The 18,657-nt window shown below is 48.2% G+C and overlaps 2 protein-coding genes across 4 annotated transcripts in view; one reads left to right on the top strand and one right to left on the bottom strand.

Moving 5' to 3' along the window:
• Positions 1–648: 648 nt before the first annotated feature.
• Positions 649–7,835, top strand: ADPRS (ADP-ribosylserine hydrolase). The gene is made up of 6 exons (XM_090058234.1): positions 649–887; positions 1,056–1,152; positions 1,893–2,100; positions 2,216–2,400; positions 5,197–5,297; positions 5,777–7,835. The coding sequence occupies exons 1-6, from the start codon at positions 689–691 to the stop codon at positions 6,067–6,069; spliced, it is 1,083 nt and encodes a 360-aa protein (XP_089914360.1). The 5' UTR covers positions 649–688; the 3' UTR covers positions 6,070–7,835.
• A 5,940-nt stretch (positions 7,836–13,775) lies between these two features.
• Positions 13,776–18,657, bottom strand: part of COL8A2 (collagen type VIII alpha 2 chain) — a 138,737-nt gene continuing 133,855 nt past the window's right edge. For all 3 annotated transcript variants that reach the window (XM_090057626.1, XM_090057625.1, XM_090057627.1), the window contains one exon: positions 13,776–16,827. In XM_090057626.1, the coding sequence (XP_089913752.1) occupies positions 14,906–16,827 (1,922 nt within the window). In that variant the 3' untranslated portion in view covers positions 13,776–14,905. The remainder of the gene's footprint in view (positions 16,828–18,657) is intronic.

Below are 18,657 nucleotides of genomic sequence, written 5' to 3' on the forward strand. Positions count from 1 at the left end.
CTTGCCCTGTAGCTTTCCGAGCTCATCTTCCCTCGTCCCACGGCCCCCCAAGCACCCGCCTCGGAGGGCCCCTTCCGTGGTTGGTGCCTTCTGGCTTATGCGGGGCTCTTCCAGTGCCGCGTTATGACAGGCCGAGGCCCTGAGCTACATCCATTTTAAGAGGCCCCACACGATAAAAATAATCCATGGAAATGGACGCTCGTGAGATTTCCCCCCAAATTTACGAGCTCAACAGGATTGTCGGCGGCCCCTCCATCGAGCATGATGCCCGTGGGGCCTCGGACGACTGAGGAGCCCGATTCGGGATGCGCTCGGTCTCCCCCTCCTTCCTCGGGATCGAGTCGGCGGGCCTCGAAGAGGCGCCTCAGTGGGCCAGGCGGCCGGCAGCTTCCTCCACTCAGTCGTTGGTGAGGACGCCTCTGTGCTGGAGGGCAGGAGCGACGCGTGCTCCCGGAGGCTGAGGGCCACGACGACCGTCCGCGGCGGTTGGCGGCGACTGAGGACCCCCCCAATGTCTGCACTCAGCACGAGGAGCCATGGAGAGGTGTACGTTTGTGTTCGGACGGAAACGGCCAGCTGCCCCCATTTCCAGGCCCCTCCGCCTGCCTGGCCCGCGGCTCCTCCGGCCGCCAGGCGGCGCCCTCCCGCCGAGCCGCGCAGCGCCGGGCCGCAAGGGGCAGGCGCGAAGATGGCGCTGGCGGGGAGCGCGGGGCGGCGCTGCCCGGGCCGGGGCCGATTCCGGGGCTGTCTGGTCGGGGCGCTGCTCGGGGACTGCCTGGGCGCCGCCTTCGAGGGCGAGAGCGCGGTGAAGCTGCCCGACCTGCTGCGCTTCCTGCGGGGCCTCGAGCCGGGCCCGAGCGGCGGGGAGCCGGGTAGCGCCCGCAGAGGTGAGCCGCGCCGGGCGGGGCAGGGCTGAGGAGCTCCCCCTTCCCCTCCCCCCCCCGGTGTTTTTTTGGCTCGGGAGAGGGGGGCAGCGACCAGGCCCGTGTGGGGGAGGTGAGATCTCTCGTCTTGCGTGTAAGTGTCCATACCGTATTTTTTCCATTCTCTCCCAGAAACTCTCTCCTACACGGATGATACAGCCATGTCTAGGTCCGTGGTACAGTCCCTGCTAGCCAAGCAAGAATTTGATGAAGTTGATATGGCTAGGAGGTAAGGGTAGTCCTTGTGGTGTTTTTGCATGTGATAGCAAATGCAGCTTTCTGAAATGAATCGGCCACCTCTAGCTGTGCATTTGAAGCCTGTGACAGGAGAGAGGACTGCAGGCTGGTAAAACTTTGTATTGGTGTGGAAAGAGCAAAAAGAACAAAACTTCTTTTGCAGAGAGACCTCAGTGCCTCTTGCAGTTGTATTTACTTAAATGGTAGAATCCGAAATTCACTGAAGTCAAGAGTTTAAACCAGTGATTTGTGCAGATGCAATGTTTGTATTACCACAGGATCATACAACCCTTTTACCCATCCTCTGAGGCTCTGGCAGCGAGCACAGTGGGGCCTTGCTCCTGCCTGGGAGCATCTACCCAAGATGTTTACTATGCATTAGCATGTCACAGAAAAAACTGTGGTAATAGCCTGCTGTGCAGTGTTATATGGCTAATGTGCAGTGTTACTAAAAAAAAAACCCATGCCAGTGCTTCTGCTCAATAACTAGTTACTGCACATTCAGTTAGTACTTAATTAAGGAAGTGTTAAACTAAAGGTGCAGTATCTAAGGTGCATTCATGAATGTGTAGATGCACCCACTGAGGTCTCTGTCTGTTGCTTTGGTATAAATAGTAGAGCCTTAAAAAGTTTTCTGCTGACTTAAGGAACAGATCCAAGTGTGAGTTGAAACTGCCCGTCGAGTGCGTTTTTTCTCGATGCTGTGTAATTGCTGTTCTTTTGCCTTGGCAGGTTTGCTGAGGAATATAAGAAGGAACCAAACCGGGGCTATGGAATGGGGGTCATCACTGTATTTAAAAAACTTCTGAGCCCCAAGTGCAGCGATGTGTTTGAGCCGGCAAGAGCACAGTTCAGTGGGAAAGGCTCCTATGGGAACGGTGGTGCCATGAGGGTTGCAGGCATTTCGCTCGTTTATTCTGACATTCAGGATGTGAAAAAGGTGCGTTCCTGAAGTTGATTTGGGCACCTGAGCTCTGGGCTCCTTGCTGATGGGGTGGTGAGGGTTGGCGATTGTCCTTCATGCATGTGTCCTGATGGCATTTTTAAATCCATAGTTTGCGAAGCTCAGTGCTGAGCTGACCCACTCTAATTCTCTGGGCTATAATGGAGCCATCCTGCAGGCTCTGGCAGTGCACCTCGCCCTGCAGGGAGAGCTCAGCAGGGAGAGCTTCCTGGAGCAGCTGATTGGCCATATGGAGGACGTGGAAGCGGATGATAAGTCTCTGGCTGATGCACGAGCGTAAGTACTGTCTGATTCCTTGCCTGTCTTCAAGAGCAATCTGTGGCAATCACTTTATGCCTCTCAGCCAGCTGTCATGAGCACGTAGCCCAGTCTCTCAGGGGTGGATACCTTTGGAATAAGGAATGGGAAATTCTTCCAGCTTCAGTTTTCCTCTGCCTCTTCCCTCAAGCCAAGCTAATCCATTTCTGGAGTGGAAGTGTGTCTGTGTGCCTGTGATGCACAGAAGCTGTCAGTCAGTCAGGCCTATCTGCAGTGGGCATGGGCCCACCAAGAAAACTATAAGCCTCCAGAGCTAGGGAGGCAACTAGATGCATAATAAGAGTTTCTGGGGGGCAACAAATGAGAAAGCAGGGACAGGAGTATGTGTCAGAGGTTGATAACGAGTGCTGCAAGGGAGAACGCTAAGCAGAGCACAACGGCCAAGGTTACTGCCTGTCAAGTCCAATGAGCCAGTGACAGTGCCTGGAGATGTGAATGGAAGAGTGATAGGAAGACAGCCCACAGTCACCTGGTTTCCCTCTGGCTGCTGTCACTTGGCCAGGAGACTGCCCTGTAAGCTGCCTGCGTCTAGGTCTAGCTTCTCGTGCCTGTTCAGTGAGCCATTTCAGACTCTGCAGTTATTCATCTCTGACCTTCCCTGGGGAGTTGTTTTCATAGAATCATAGACGTAGGGTCGGAAGGGACCTTGTAGATCTTCAAAACCAACCCCCTACTTGGGGAGGAGGAAAACTGGGCTCAGATGACTCCAGCCAGGTAGGCATCAAGCCTCTTCTTAAAGACCCCCAAGGTAGGAGCCAGCACCACTTCCCTTGGAAGTTGGTTCCAGATCCTAGCCGCCCTAACTATGAAGTAGTTCTTGTGGATGTCTAATCTAAACCTCCTCTGCAACAACTTGTGGCCGTTATTTCTTGTTACGCCAGGGGGCGCTCAGGGAAACAAGGTCTCTCCCAAACCCTTCTGGTCCCCCCTAGTGAGTTTATAGACAGTCACCAGGTCCCCCCTCAGCCTTCTTTTGTGAAGGCTGAACAGGTTCAGGTCCCGCAGTCTCTCATTGTAGGGTCTGCCCTGTTGTCCCCAGATCATGTGAAGAGGGTCCTCCTCTGGACCCTCTTCATGTTGTCCACATCTCTCCTGAAGTGCGGTGCCCAGAACTGGACACAGTACTCCAGCTGTGGCTTGACCAGTGTTGCGTAGAGGCGGAGGATCACCTCCTTGGCCCTGCTAGAGATGCACCTGTGGATGCATGACAAGATCCGGTTAGCCCTGCCAACCGTGACCTCGCATTGTTGGCCCATGTTCATCTTGGAGTCAGTAATGACTCCAAGATCCCTTTCTGGCTCCGTGCTCTCAAGAAGGGAGTTTCTCATCTTAGAAGTGTGCTGCTGGTTACTACTGCCCAGGTGCAGCACCCTGCACTTGTCAGTATTGAAACGCATCCTGTTTTTGTTAGCCCACGCCTGTAACCTGTCCAGGACTTGCTGCAGTCTTTCCCTCCCTACTACCGTGCTCACCTCACCCGAAATTTTGGTATCATCAGCGAATTTAAACAGGTTGCTTTTCACCCCATCGTCCAAATTGCTGATAAGGAGATTGAACAGCACGGGCCCAAGGACCAAGCCTGGGGGACTCCCCTGCCCACTTCTCCCCAGGCTGAATATGACCCATCCACCACCACCCTCTGAGTGCGACCCTTCAGCCAATCTGTAATCCATCTGATGGTGTAGGCATCAGTGTCACAGTCGCCTAGTTTTTTAATGAGGATGGGGTGGGAGAAGGTGTCAAAGGCCTTGCTGAAGTCCAGAAAGACTACATCCAGGGCAACACCTGCATCCAATGCTTTTGTGACCTGATCCTAAAAGGCAATCAGGTTGGTCTGACATGACCCGCCCCTAATGAAACCGTGCTGGTTGCCCTTAAGCATCATCCTTGAAGCCGGCCCATCACAGATGTGCTCCTTGAGGATCTTCTCAAAGAGTTTCTCTAGGATTTGAGGTAAGACTGATGGGCCTATAGTTGCCCAGGTCCTCCCTCCTCCCTTTTTTAAAGATGGGGACCAGGTTGGCTCTCTTCCAATCATTTGGCACCTGGCCCAAGCACCATGCGCGCTGGTAAAGCCATGCCAAGGGTCCTGCAATAAATAACCCTTGCTAGCTCCCTCAACACCCTGGGGTGGAGAGCATCTGGACCCGCTGATTTGAACATGTCCAGCCCCTCCAGAAGCTCTCTAACCCAGTCCTCCCCAACCTGAGGTCTGGAGGCGTTCCCCTCGAGTCCGTCTTGCATCGTGGTGGGGAAATCCCAGTCCCTGCCCAAGAAAACGGGGGTGAAGAATTGGTGAAAGAGGTCTGCTTTCTCCTCTGGCGCAACCACCAGATTGCTCAGAGAATCTTGCAGGGGCCCCACATTTCCCGGTGCCTTCTTCATCCTCCTCCTTTGTTGCAGACAGATAACCTCCTCTTTTGTTGCAGACAGATTTATCTGGTCCTTCTCTGTCCTGGTAGAGAGCTCTCTTGTATGCACTTAGCTTCGTTACTGTTAGAACAACTTTGCTTTGAGGTTTTTTTCTCATCAGTTACATCTCTGGTTCTGATACCTGAAGGAAATCCACTTTTACAGCTGCATGTATCTGGCTGCCAACTATTCTTCTTTCTGCTTCTCTTGGGCATCTCTGTTTGCTTGAATAACTCTTCCTGGATTAGATTTTATCAGATTAAATCATATGTTTAATGCCTTCATGACAAGATGAGAGAAGTCCACTGGAGCTTTTGTTTCATTCCACTCTTTTATCCCCAGGTTAGGCTTTGAGGATTTACCCTTTTCAAGGCGCCTGAAGAAGATAAAGGAATTTTTGGAGCTCAGCACAGTTCCAAAGTCAGATGTATTGTTTGAATTAGGTAAGCACCTTTTTTAGTACAGGTATTCAGTAAAACCCATGGGGCAGTAGTCCAAGGAGTCTGGGGTTAATGCTTTCTCTCCAGGGTTCCAGCCTTTCCTGTCTAGACTGGCAGGGGCTAGATGTAGTGCAAAGACTGCCTGCTCAGCCTCATAGAACAAGTAAGTGTCTAAACCACTTCACAGCGACTCCCTTCCATAAACCTAGAGTAGCCATGGCTTAGAGAGATGCTTGGATAGTTCATAGGGTTCCAAGATCACTTATCTTAATGACAGCCCATCATTTTGGACACAAGCGAATGGATGCCGGAATACCCAGAAACACTGCAGATGGGGGCTGCATTGGCATAGCTGGAAACGCATCCTTGGGACTGGGGGCAGCAGGTCAGGAATGAAATCAGCAGAGAGGTTGGGCAGGAAGGAAGCTGAGATCTTCCACAGTTTTCTTTCCCTTTAATTCCCAAACTTCTTTTATTAACAGGTAATGGGGTTGCTGCTCTGCGGTCTGTCCCCACTGCGATTTACTCCTTCCTGCGCTCCATGGGATCTGACCCAGATATTCCTGATCATTACAACAATCTGCAGAGGGCCATTATCTACTGTATCTCGCTGGGTGGAGACACAGACACTATAGCTACTATGGCTGGAGCCATTGCAGGGGCTTACTATGGGGAGGAGCAGGTACCTGCAAGCTGGGAGCAGAGCTGTGAAGCTTTTCAAGAGACAGAGAAGGTGGCAAATAGCTTATATGAGCTCTACTGCCAACGACTCTGAGCCAACACTGACATTGTGTGCCAAAGGTACAGCTAGCAACCTCGCTGGTCAGATCTGCACCATCATCAACCACCAGTTGGCCCTCCACTCTCAGAATGACCCTTTTGGTCAGGTGCTACGTGGTGAAAATGAGAGCTGGGTGTTAGAGACAGGACTTATTTCTCTGATTCATTTTGTCTGGCGAGTGTGCATGGGGGATGCTTTAAATGGGTATGTTTATTTCTCCACCAAAACTCACCAGCACTGCCTGGTTTCTGGTGAGATTTCTGCTCTTTACTCTGTCCTCTCCTTCTGCCCTTGTCTCTTTCTATTTAAACACTTGTTAAGATTCCAAGGAGGAGGGGTACAGAATCCAGAACCTTTCTGGTTTCCCTCCATTGGCTTCCAAATGCTGTGGCCTTTCCTTGAAACATTCACAGTCTAATTTGTAGTAGTACTTGGGTTGCCCTGTAGCCCTCTTACACTTGTATTTCACTCGCAGAGGTTGAACAGCTGAATGGGCAGTGTTGGTGCGTGGGGGTCCAACAGAAAGATGAATTACTGGAAAAGCCTGGAATATCACTCAGAAAAGTCTGAAGTCCCAGCATTCAGGAAATGGTATACTGGCTTGCAAAGCCTCCCTAGAATGAGCTCTGCTCTAGAGACAGAATGAGAAGAATCGAGTGGGGTTAAGATAGAGGTTGCCTCATCCATCTCGTGGCATTGTAAGCAGTATCATTGGCCAGCATGGGTGGGATTCCATATTACTTGTTCCAGTAGGAGTACGTCATGGTTTTTGCCATTGTTTTCTCTCCTTTGCTGTCTGAATTACACTTGCTCTTGATTCTGGCCTTGATGCTCATGTTGCTGGAGCTACACCCTTTGCTACCATTGCCTAATTAACACCCATTCTATACATAGTCCATTGCATCTACCAAGGATGCTAGTACACCTGTGGGAAGGGATAATGTAGTAAAACCTAGTGGTACATGGGGTTCAGATCTTGCTTCCCTCAGGGGAATGGCAAAAATCTGAATTTGTTGGGAGTAGGTTTTAACTCTGCTTTAAAAGTGTGCAATCAATTCTTTAAAAAGGGATGGAAGGGCAGTTTGTGGGGAGTGTACCTCTGTTAAGAAATGTGCACTCAGAGGCTATAACAAAAATAAAGCAGCCTGGTTCTTCAGTTGAAAGTGTATACACTTCATCTAGCAGAATTGGAGCAAGAGGAGATGATCTGAGTTTGTAAAGAGGCAGAATCATGTCGAAATGGTTTGTGAAATGTCTGAAGTTGTTAGACCAAACAAAACAGAGAAATAAAAAACAAACATCCTGTTTGCAGGAAGCTGTCATATGGAAATGTTTATAAATCTGAATGTTCCAAAGTAATTCTATATATATGTATATTTTTTTATTGAGACTGGGAAGTGAATGCATTGCCAACATGGGGCTCTTGCCCAGCATGATATCAGCCTACAGTTTTTCTATTTCAGTTTGATGGTACGTGTGAAAAATCTGACTGTAATATATTTGTTCCTCACCTTTCCTGTACTTTGTTTCCTTGAAGTCTTGAGTCTTGTGTATGAAGCTTTGCTGGATTTTCCTTCTATAAATTGGAATACTTTGTCCTATAAATGTGTGGAATTACGAGCCTGCTGTGAGCATGGATTGTATTGCAAATTTGCAGAAAATTTAAAGTGTCATGTTGTATTTACTTTAAGATTCTGTTGTTTTCAATGAAGACATTTTAAAGAGCAAATATTTTTTAAGCCTGTCTTGTTTTTTTCTGACGTGAAAGGAAACTGTGAAGCTAAGGCAAGCTTTCTGTTTACCGAATCTTGCTTTCTCTAACTCAGGATTGAAGTGCGTACCAAAAAAGTGCCAGGAGCTGATTTTTTGGGAGATAAATAAAATCACTTTGTATCTTTTTAAGGAAAGCATCAGCACAGTGACTAATTATGGAACATAACTCCATTATGCCAATAAGTTGGTTTTATAACTGGTGCCTAGTGATATATTGGCTTCAGCCTCTTCAGTTAGCAGTATAGCCACCAAGGCTTCCTGAGCAGAGATGCCCTTCCTTATATGTGCTTCTACTAGGGAGTCTTTTGTAGGTAGGTTAAAAAAAATTGTGGCCATTCAGGTGGAGATGAGCCTGGAACCAAGCTGGGAAAATCTGTATATAGGGTCTTTGAAGTGTAATGGGACTTGAAACCCATTCACCAGGCCATTGCAGATTTGGGGAAGTGGGGTGTAACGCACCTTGAGCATCAGTGGTTGGTGCCTGAAATGTTGCAATGAAGAGAGAAGCACAGCTGTGTCTCAGCTTGATAGTTTTTTGCATCCCCTTATCCAGGCCTGCCCAACTGGCCTTAGTTTCTTCCTGTATCTTGTACTGCAATCCTTCATGGAACAGTTCATCTCCTGGTGAAGAGCTGAGGGCTTTTGAGTCAGCAGGTATAAGTGTCCAATACATGTTTTCCCAGAGATTGCAAACACTAATGACTACGGATTCCTAGTAAAGGAAACGCAGGCTAAATAAGTGCTTATGACAGAGTCATTAGCATCATTTGGCACAGTTGTCGTACTGCTATAAGATGACCCTTGGATACCGCACACTGTTGTTATGTATCAAACTTCCTCTCTATTTTCTTCCTCTGAGCTGTAGCATAATTGATTTGAAGGCACCCCATGGGCGTAACACCCACAGCTGCTTTGCATGTAAACCTGGGAAGGTGCACTGAAACCCAGCAGGAGCAGAGAGATTTTCCCCTTGCTCAAGCTGCTTTGATGTAACGTTATTGCAGTCAGCTTTGCTGTGTGTTCTGGAATAGTGAGCATTTAGCCTTCACTATGTGAAACAGAAAGGAATTGGGGCTGATTCAGTTACAATATGGGGTTTGGGAATGGTCTTAGTTGCATTTCCCAGATTGCCTATGGTAAAGGGCCTGGAATGTGTCTTGGCAACTTCTCTTTGCTGGCTGAGTTGCAACTTCTGATTTTGGTGTTTAACCCCAGCTGTTCTGGATGGGGAAATTAAGCTGGGTGTAAAACCCACCAAAGTTCAGTTATGTGGCAGTACTTTTCCAGACTGATTTTATTTAACTATAATTGCACTTCAGATGTCACCAGCAGGGAATTATGGTGCATAATTCCATTTATAGCTTTACAGTCTATTTGCTGTCATGTATTGGAATTATAGAAGTCTTAGAAAAACCTAACAGCTATTTTCCCTTCTGCTCTTTCGAGACAGCCTGCAATTATTGTATAGTTTCTTAAAGTGTTTCTTGCAGGGGGCCTGGACCCAAAGATCTCGTGAGGTCCTTTCCAGCCCCTAACGTCTATGAATCTGAAGAATGAAAGCCCTTCCATGCCAATGACACATCTTTTAGGCAGCTGGAACTGCTGCTTTTTTGGGGGTAAGTTTAACACTTAAAATCTATTGTAAAAGAAGAGTAACCATCCAGGCATAGTTTTTTGAGCAGGGAATAACAGTTCATAGGTTCATAGATGTAGGGTTGGAAGGGACCTGAGCAGATCATCGAGTCCAGCCGCCTGCCCTGGGCAGGAATGAATGCTGGGCTCATATGACCCCTGGTAAATTTAAGCTCATATGACCCCAACTAGGTAATTATCAAGCCTCCTTTTAAAGACCCCCAAGGTAGGATCCAGCACCACTTCCTTTGGAAGTCGGTTCCAGCTCCTGGCTGCCCTGACTGAAGTAGTGCCTCCTGATGTCTGCTGAATGTCCTATAAGAGCAGGAGAGAAGAAATGTTAAAACAGAGGGAGTTGATGTGTTAGTCCTATCTGGTGTATTGCTGCTGCATGCCCTGTTTGGGAGCTGGAAGTGTGTGTGAAGGGTATTGCCTTGTAGAAGTTACAGGGGAGCAGTCAATAAAAAGATTTTAACTCCTGGAATCATTCCAAGCCAATTACAGATGACCAAAAAACCCAAAAATTATACCGTGAAGGTGATTTGTCTCTGCTTCACAGGTTTTGAAGGGACCCATCAACTTAGAACATTTACAACTGGAAATATTGTAACCTCTCCAATTAAGAAAGCAAAGAGAAAGCTATCAGAGGAAGAAATATTTTCTCTCACATTTTCTGCACTTTTGCCTTTGACAGCACTTGGTGTACAGTCAGCTTCACCATTTCCTCTAATCATACTCATATTCATAGTCAGCTAATCAATTTTTCCTGCAATTTTGTGAGCGTTATGCTACTTAGACCAGGATACTGGATGGCATTCTCCGTGGCTTCTCTCAGTGGGAAGAAGGGGAATGGGTAATGTTGCCGTCATAAGTTCTGGAAGTTGTGCCTTGCTGGGGATGGGGGCGGGATATGCTTTTCCTAGGTGGAAGTGGAGACCATGCCAATTTGAAATCTATTGTTACTCAAAACTCCCTTATCTCCCACGTTATACATACATGTTGCCCTCCTGCTGGGAAACCCCTGGCAAGTGGTAGATTGCTTGCTGGCATTAGGCTTGGTTTTATCAATCGTAACATTCGGCGTATTAAAAAAAGACGGAGAGGGGAAGAGGAAAACCCGGGCTTCAACTCCTTCTGTCTTAAATTCCTCAAAACAAGTAGTGCCCTGAAATCAGAAGAAATTGTTGCAGTGTGTTTCCTTTTGTAGCACTATGGAGTAAGCTTGTCATATAAGAACTGCTAATAAAAGTTGGCCTGCCTATGTCTTCAGACTGGGGCGGGCAAAATGCGGTCCACTGGCCAGATGCGGTCTGCCAGGCCATTCTATCCGGCCCACGGGGCCCCTAAAAAATGTATAAAATTAATATTTATCTGCCCCTGTCTGCCTGTCATGTGGCCCTCGATGGCTTGCCAAAACTCAGTAAGTGGCTCTCCGCACGAAATAATTGCCCACCTCTGCCTTAGACCAACATGGGTACAATGAAAAACCCAGCTAATGAAAGTTATATCTGTATCAGCATGGCCAGCTCTGAGAGTTATTTAATTCTGGTTCTTAGGGAACAGTTGCTTACCTTGCCAAACTCAAACCCATTATTGCCACTGACTTTCCCCACTCACTGGAAGTTTCAGCAGAGAAGCCATGCACTGGATGGACCATTGAGAGTGGGCTATGCCCTTTGTCCCCCTGGTGGGATACTCTAGGGGAACTTTCAGGGCCAGCGATCTGGACGTGTTTCTGATCTGCAGACTGCTCGGAGTATCCCCAGTCTAGAGGAGACCTGTGGAGTCATGATCATCTTTTATTTGGCAGGTTTATACAAAGATAACTCGCGTGTGCTGCTTTTAATAACCTCTGAATAAGGTATGGGAATGTGATACAGGAAAGGCAGGTTCCAGTCCAACTCTGATATGGACCTTCTGGGCAGGTCCTGGACTCTGTTTCTGCCTCCAGTCCCTGGAAGTGTACCTCCAGTCCCTGGAAGTGTAATGGGGATACTTGAGAACATATTGGGTCAGCCCACAGGTCCATCCAGCCTGGTCTCCTGTCTTGCAGTGGCAGACAGGTGCTAAGTATTTAAGCAGGGCATATCCAGAATGATCCATCCTCTGCCCCTCTCCCCTTCAAAGCTTCCATCATTCAGAGGCTTCTTTCGCCTGGCCTGTCCTACCTGCTCATCTCTCTGGGGCTCTGATCTCAGGTGAGGTCTCAAGCTGATGCTGTAATCCAAACTAGCAGCAGGACAAAGATCCAGGTAGGACCATCTTTTATACAATAAGTTTTATTGATGTTGTGTCAATACAATCAAGTACTGTAGTTTTAGTTCTGAAGAAGGCCAGTTTCACAAATGAAAAGAGTGCATTTTAAACCAATTTTACTGACAGACAGTGCATGTAATAAGTATTTACAAAACTAAAATCCTCTATATACTAGGTTAGAAATGAAGATACTAGAGGCAAACTTAAAAAAAATAGTAAGAATTTGTATATAAAAATGCACATTGTAATGCAGTTTTCATAGTTAAAAATAGACATACTTCATCCAACCCAACCGTATTTTTATTTTTTGGTGATTGAAACCAAAATCTCATGCACTCACACACACGACAGAAAATAAATCCTTCTGCTGGCGATTATCATCATGTACTAAATACTTCCGAAAAAGAATACCTTCCTGACAGTATCTGGCTTATGGAACACCCCCTTCATTCTGTGCATCGTTTTTCTAGCCTAACTCTATGTGCGTGTATATCTTTGCCTTTCAATTACTGTGTAAATGTAACAGGTTATATAGCTGCAGAAGGTTGATTACGGTTTATGCTCTGCACATGAAGGGAAAGTGAAATTGCAACACGGTAGTCTACAGTATTGAAGGAGTTAATGTTTCAGAGTTTGGTTATTATAAATGTGCATTTTTGTCGTTACTTTTGCCAGCCAGAACCAGAAGACTGAATCAAAACAAAACAAAACGAAACAAAAAAGGATTGAACATAGGTTAGAACACAGTATAAATAAATTGCTTTGTTGAGTAACAGGCATAAACTTCCACCCTTGAGAGTAAGTTTGAGTACATGGAAGCTCCCTTACCCTAACCGCAGGTAGCGTTGCATGTGTTACCATCTCTGCCTCCGGCAGGGTGACTCGGTGAAAGCAGCGAAACGCCACTGCTCTGAAACGAAAGGGGTCTGATGCCTTATGAACTTGAGTTCACTGCTGTTCTCCACAGGAAAATATACTTAAATAAAGGAGGGATGAGCCCCATTCCAGCATCCTCTTCCCAAGCGTGGATGTGACGAAAACATCTGAGCTCCATTTCTTTTAAGTTTAGTTGTTTTCTTTGTTTTTTATGGCTCCTTTTCCTGACGGGAAATCAAAGAACTACGATCTGGTCCATGAAGGGCTCTGACCTTCCCCTGCCTTTAGGAATCAGAACCTCCTGATGGATTTACCAGGTCTGTGTTTGTCTGTTTACAAAACTCCTTTGCTTCACAATCTGCAGCTGTAAATCTGAATAAAAACTGAAACCAAAGTGAGGGAGACCCAATTTCCAGCAGTGTAGCAGCTGGAATGTTTAACTATAGAATTCTGGGGGTTTTTTTCTTTTCCTCTATCACTTTCTTCTTTTTGTTTCTTATTTTCATGGATGGGGAAGTTTATTTAAAAAAAACCCTGAAGCCCTGGATGGCAAGAGACACAAATGTGGGTAAGTTTAAAAAAAAAAAAAAAAGATAGAAAATCTATGTTTAAATATCTTTACAACAAATCTGGAGAACAATAGCAAGTCATGTTCTTACTGCTTTTCCTTACTATGGGCATCATGGACATTTGAGAATCTTGGTTGCTGAGCTGCTGATTGAATGAGCTTCAGCTATTAGTCACAGGTCTTTGCAGAAAGGGATTTAATATATTATGTGTGGCTTAACTTTAGGGGCATTGTGTCTGCCTGGGTTTGGAAGAATCACTTTAGAAATGCCTAATTGCATGGGCTCATTTCTAGTGTATCTTCAGGCAAGCCACAGAGCAAGAGAGCTCAATTGTTCCCATAAACAAAGGGCAGTCGCCAAGTGGTCAATACCTGTGCACACCATTTCCAAAGCCTTATATCCCATATTCAATCTGGTGACATTTCAAGCATTATCGAGACAAAGCGGTAACAACAGGACAAACAGGAAATTATTTCCGCCCCCCCCAACTAAATCACAGAAGTTGGCATGCAGAATGCTGCACCTTTAAAGATACATATTGCACTATACTTGTAAATAACATCATAAGTAGGTAATAGCACCATTGTAAAATGATTGAATGGAAAGACAGAGTGAACACTCTCTTTTTTTAATTAAAAGGTCCTCAAAGAAGAGAAAAAATACCAACATGAACATTTGTTTCCTGAAACAGAGACATTAAGAGCAAGTTGTCCATAAATGGCACATTCAAGAAAGCATTGTGAAACTTTCCATTAACTCAGACTACAAGCATTGTAAGCCATGCTTGCAGTGCCATCTTTGGATTGTCAGATAATAATGTGTTCACAACACCAAGCAAGTCTTTGGGCTACAAAGAAATATACAGGATAGAACCAGCCCTTTGACCTGCCCATGATAAATTAACACAAGATGGAGGAACATTAGATCATCACAGGGGTCCTAAATTCCCTGAATGGCTGTGGAATTGTTTGTCCTTTTTCCAGACACCATTGACGTGGTGGTATTATTCCTAAAGACAGGGTTTTTTAAATAATAATTATTTACTTATTATATAAAAGGTGCTTATGCAATGTGTTACACATTTGATGACTAAAAATCAACCCGCACTGACTCCTGATTAAATCAGAGAGACTGCCTCAAAGCACAATCTTAAAAATAAAAAAGAAAAGTATGAATGAGACTGAAACTTGGGCCAGTGATGCATTAGGAGGAAGATATTTCAATCCATCGTGGCACTGCTTCTACATAGATTTGGGTTGAATGCATAGGACCTTTTTGCTGGCTAAAGTGTACACTAACAGTTAAATCGCTGTCTTTATTTAATTCAAAATGGGGAAAAGGTTATAAACCAAAAAAAAAAAGGCTCTAGTTCCTTCAGTTTACCTACTCTGGATTACAGAACAATCGCGTTGCATGCCTAGGTCCTTGCCATCCCATGCTAGTTTGATGTGCAGTCGCTAGGGTAAAGTTTATTCCACTTTGCCGTTACCCTCCCCCAAAAAAACAGAAAAAAAGCAAGAAAACATCTTTCTGATTATCCTCTTGACTCATTGATCAAACAGCGTGAAGCAAGGTCCCGCGCCAACGACGGGCACGTTCTTCCCAGTGATTTTTCTTTTTTGCGTTAATTTTATTTTATTTTGTTTTTCTTTTTTTTTTTTTAATAAAAAAATTAAGACAGTTTATGGCTAAAGTGGGTATAAAGGAAATGCACCCAATAGCCGTTATGTGGGGCAAAGCAGGAACCCAGAGAAAGAGGAGTGGATGTATTCTGTGGAGTACAACCCGTTGGCTTGGTCCGAAGGCATTTGCACCCAGACTTGGTCGTTCTCTTTGAGTTCAAGCACTGCGCTGCCCGAGGCTTGGTCCAGGTAGCCTTTTTTGTACTCATCGTAGGTGTATGTGGCAGGTACGTTGTTCTTGTACAGCGCCACCCAGACGTTAGTCCCTTTGACATGCACATGGTAGGCAAAGTAATAGATGCCGGAGATGGGACAGGTAAATATCCCAGTAGCTGCATTGTAGCCGTTGTGCCCGTTATACAAAGTCCTGTCAAATTTGACCGGCATGCCGGATGCCGGGAACGGCGAGGTCAGGATGGCCGTGAATGCTGGCGCTATTCGGGCAGAGAGCTCTCCTCGGCCATACTGTGGCTTCCCTGGCTTGCCGTTCCCCAGCACGGCCCCTTCCACGCCACCGTCTGGCAAATGGAGCCCGGCAATGCCCGTCTCGTCAAACACCCCTGGTGCCCCGGGGGGGCCGGGGGGCCCGGGAGGCCCGGGAGGCCCATGCAATCCGGGGTTCCCTGGCATTCCAGGTGGGCCAACGGGCCCTGCGATACCCGGCCCACCCACTTTCCCCTCGCCCGGAGGGCCTGGGTGACCTGGTTCCCCTTTCAGCCCTGGTAAGCCCTGGGGCCCCATTGGCCCCGCGGGGCCCTGTAGACCTGGAATACCAGATGGCCCCCTCAGGCCCGGCTGCCCTGGAATCCCACCCTCCCCCTTAGGGCCAGGGCCCCCTGTTAACCCAGGCACCCCAGGGAGCCCTATGAACCCTGGTTCCCCTTTTGGGCCCATTGGGCCAGGTGGCCCATGTGACCCCGGCAAGCCTCTCTCTCCTGGTATCCCTGGTTTCCCTGCAAAACCATTTGGCCCTTGGTCTCCGCGTATCCCTGGCATTCCTGGGGCCCCTGGGGGCCCGGCGTCACCTTTAGGGCCCATGAGCCCATGCTTGCCTGGCAAGCCCATGGAACCCGGGGGCCCTGGGGGCCCTATGATGCCTGGTGGCCCCATGTCTCCCGGCTCCCCATCTATGCCTGGCTCCCCTTTGTCACCAATCACACCTGGGACCCCGGGCTGCCCGCGGTCCCCTTTTAAGCCGGGCAGCCCCGGTTTCCCGTAGCCTGTAGCTCCTGGTAAACCAGGGAGGCCGCGGATGCCGGGTTCTCCCTTTGGCCCCAAGGGGCCTTGCAGCCCTGGGATGCCAGCAACCCCTGGGATGCCTATTCCGTCCACACCTGGCAGGCCCCGTGGCCCAATTAGCCCCGGTTCCCCATTGATCCCAGGTGGACCTTGTGGGCCCATGTCACCCTTTTCCCCAGGAGCACCTGGCAAGCCATCAAGCCCTGGTTTTCCATTGCCCACAGGCCCTGGTGGGCCAGAAGGACCAGGTGGCCCGCCGTTCCCCCTGGGCCCTGGCAACCCTGGCTTCCCAACTCCATTTTCACCTTTCATGCCACGCTCCCCACGAAGGCCCGGCTCCCCTTTTGGTCCCGGTTCTCCCCTAAAGCCGGGTTGCCCTGGAACCCCTTGTAGGCCTGGTTTACCATTGACTGAGATGCCTGCTGGTCCAGGCAGACCTGGTGGCCCTGGCAGCCCCCGTGGTCCTTGCTCTCCCCGCATGCCGGGTTCACCTTTCAAGCCAGGCATCCCTTTCATGCCCGCCTTTCCTGGGAGCCCTGGGATGCCTGGCTTCCCAATACCAGAAAACCCAGGGGGCCCTGCAGGGCCTGGCTGGCCGTGCATTCCTGGTTTCCCAGTGCCTGGTTTTCCTGGGTATCCTGGTGGTCCTGGAGGGCCTCGCGGGCCTGGCTTCCCTGGTGGTCCGGGCTCCCCTTTGAGATCCATGGGCAGGGCTGGCAGCATGTCTGTTGAGAGAACGAGACAGCAAGTCCACATTGGGAAAAGCAGAGCCACCGAGCCACTGGAGGAGTGGGAGTTATAGCAAGTGCTTGGAGCCGGGGGGAGCGGTCTCTGTCAGGGCACCTGGGTTTTTATTCTTGGCTTTCCTAAGATCTCACCACACCATCTCAGTTAAAAAGGGGCACTGCTATAGACCCTCATGCCCTCTCTGAAGTTGGGCATTCATATTTACGAAGAGCTTTGAGGTTCTCAGACCAAAGATGCCCTAAAAACCCCTGGACTTATTGTCTAGCCATTATTTACACTCTTGTGGCCTGGAGATCCATGTTCTCCTTGTAGTAAAGCAAAGCAGGAATGAAAGCTGGCCTGCACCTTGCTCCCACTCGGGTGTTAGCACCTCTACCCTTAAAGGCCAGTCCCAAAAACTAAAGCGTGATGCTGGTTGCTTGCCATGGCTATGAAAGTTATCACTAAAAAGAAATAAGCAGGAAGAATGGGAAGTCCTTGCATCCCTTCGAACTATGATATCATTGGAATAACAGAGAGCTGGTGGGACTCGCATGACTGGGGCGCTGTCGTGGATGGGGATAAACTGTCCAGGAAGGACAAGCCAGGGGAGAAGAGTTGTGCTCCATGTAGAAGAGCTGTATGATTGCTCAGAGCTCCGGTATGAAACTGGGGACAGGCCTGCTGAAAGGTTCTGAGTTAAGGTTAGAGGAGAGAGCACCAAGGGTGATGCTGGGGTGGGCGTCTGCTATAGACCACCAGACCAGGAGGATGAGGGGGATGAGGCTTTCTTCAAACAGGTAGTGCAAGTTTCCTGATCACAGGTCCTGGTTCTCATGGAGGACTTCAGTCACTCTAACAACTGCTGGGAGGGCAATACAGCAGTGTGCAGGCAATTCAGGACAGTTCTGGAAAGTGTTGGGGACAACTTCCTGGTGCAAGTGCTGGAGCGGCCAACTAAGGGCTGTGCTCTTCTTGACCTGCTGCTCACAAACAGGGAAGATTTGGTGGAGGATGTAGAAGTGGGTGGCAGCTAGGGCAGCATTGACCATGTGATAATTGAGTCCAGGATCCTGAAGAAAGGAAGGAAGGAGGACAGCAGAGTAAGGATCCTGGACTTCAGAAAAGCAGACTTCAACTCACTCAGGGAACTGATGGGCAGGATCCCCTGGGAGGCCTGTCAGAGGGGAAAAGAAGTTTGGGAGATGGCTGTACTTTAAAGAGACCTTACTAAGGGTGCAGGAAAAAACTATCCCGATGCGCAGGAAGATGAGCAAGTATGGCAGAAGCCCAGCGTGACTTAGCAGGGAACTCTTCATTGAGCTAAAACACAGAAAAGGACCCTTACAAGAAGTGGAAACCTGGACAAATAACTAGGGAGGAGAATAAGAGCATTGCTCAGGCATGCAGGGATGAAATCAGGAAGGCCAAAGCACAACTGGAGTTGCAGCTAGCAAAGGAAGAGAGGAGTTTCTACAAATATATCAGCAACAAGAGGAAGATCAGGGAAAGTGTAGGTCCTTTACTAAATGAGGAAGGCAACCTAGTGACAGATGATGTAGAAAAGGCCTTTTTCAATACCTTTTTCACCTCAGCCTTCCCAGGTAAGGTGAGCTCCCAGAGTACTGCACCTGGCAGCTTGGGGAGGGGGTGAGCAACAGTGGCAAAAGAACAGGTTAGGGACTATTTAGAAAAGCTGGATGTGTACAAGTCCATGGGCCTGGATGGGATGCACCTAGGATGCTGAGGGAGTTGGCCAATGTGATTGCAGAACCACTGGCCATCATCTTTGAAAACTCATGGCGATTGGAAAAGGGCAAATATAGTGC

The sequence above is a fragment of the Crocodylus siamensis genome, chromosome 7 (assembly GCF_052110815.1).
Source record: "Crocodylus siamensis isolate JL-2025a chromosome 7, ASM5211081v1, whole genome shotgun sequence".
Taxonomy (NCBI): Eukaryota; Metazoa; Chordata; order Crocodylia; family Crocodylidae; genus Crocodylus; species Crocodylus siamensis.

Coding starts and splice junctions, on each gene's coding strand:
- ADPRS (XM_090058234.1), top strand. CDS start 689: ATGGCGCTGGCGGGGAGCGCGGGGCGGCGCTGCCCGGGCCGGGGCCGA. Junction 2,401..5,196: donor TCTCTGGCTGATGCACGAGC/GTAAGTACTGTC, acceptor TTTTATCCCCAG/GTTAGGCTTTGAGGATTTAC. Junction 5,298..5,776: donor AGATGTATTGTTTGAATTAG/GTAAGCACCTTT, acceptor TTTTATTAACAG/GTAATGGGGTTGCTGCTCTG.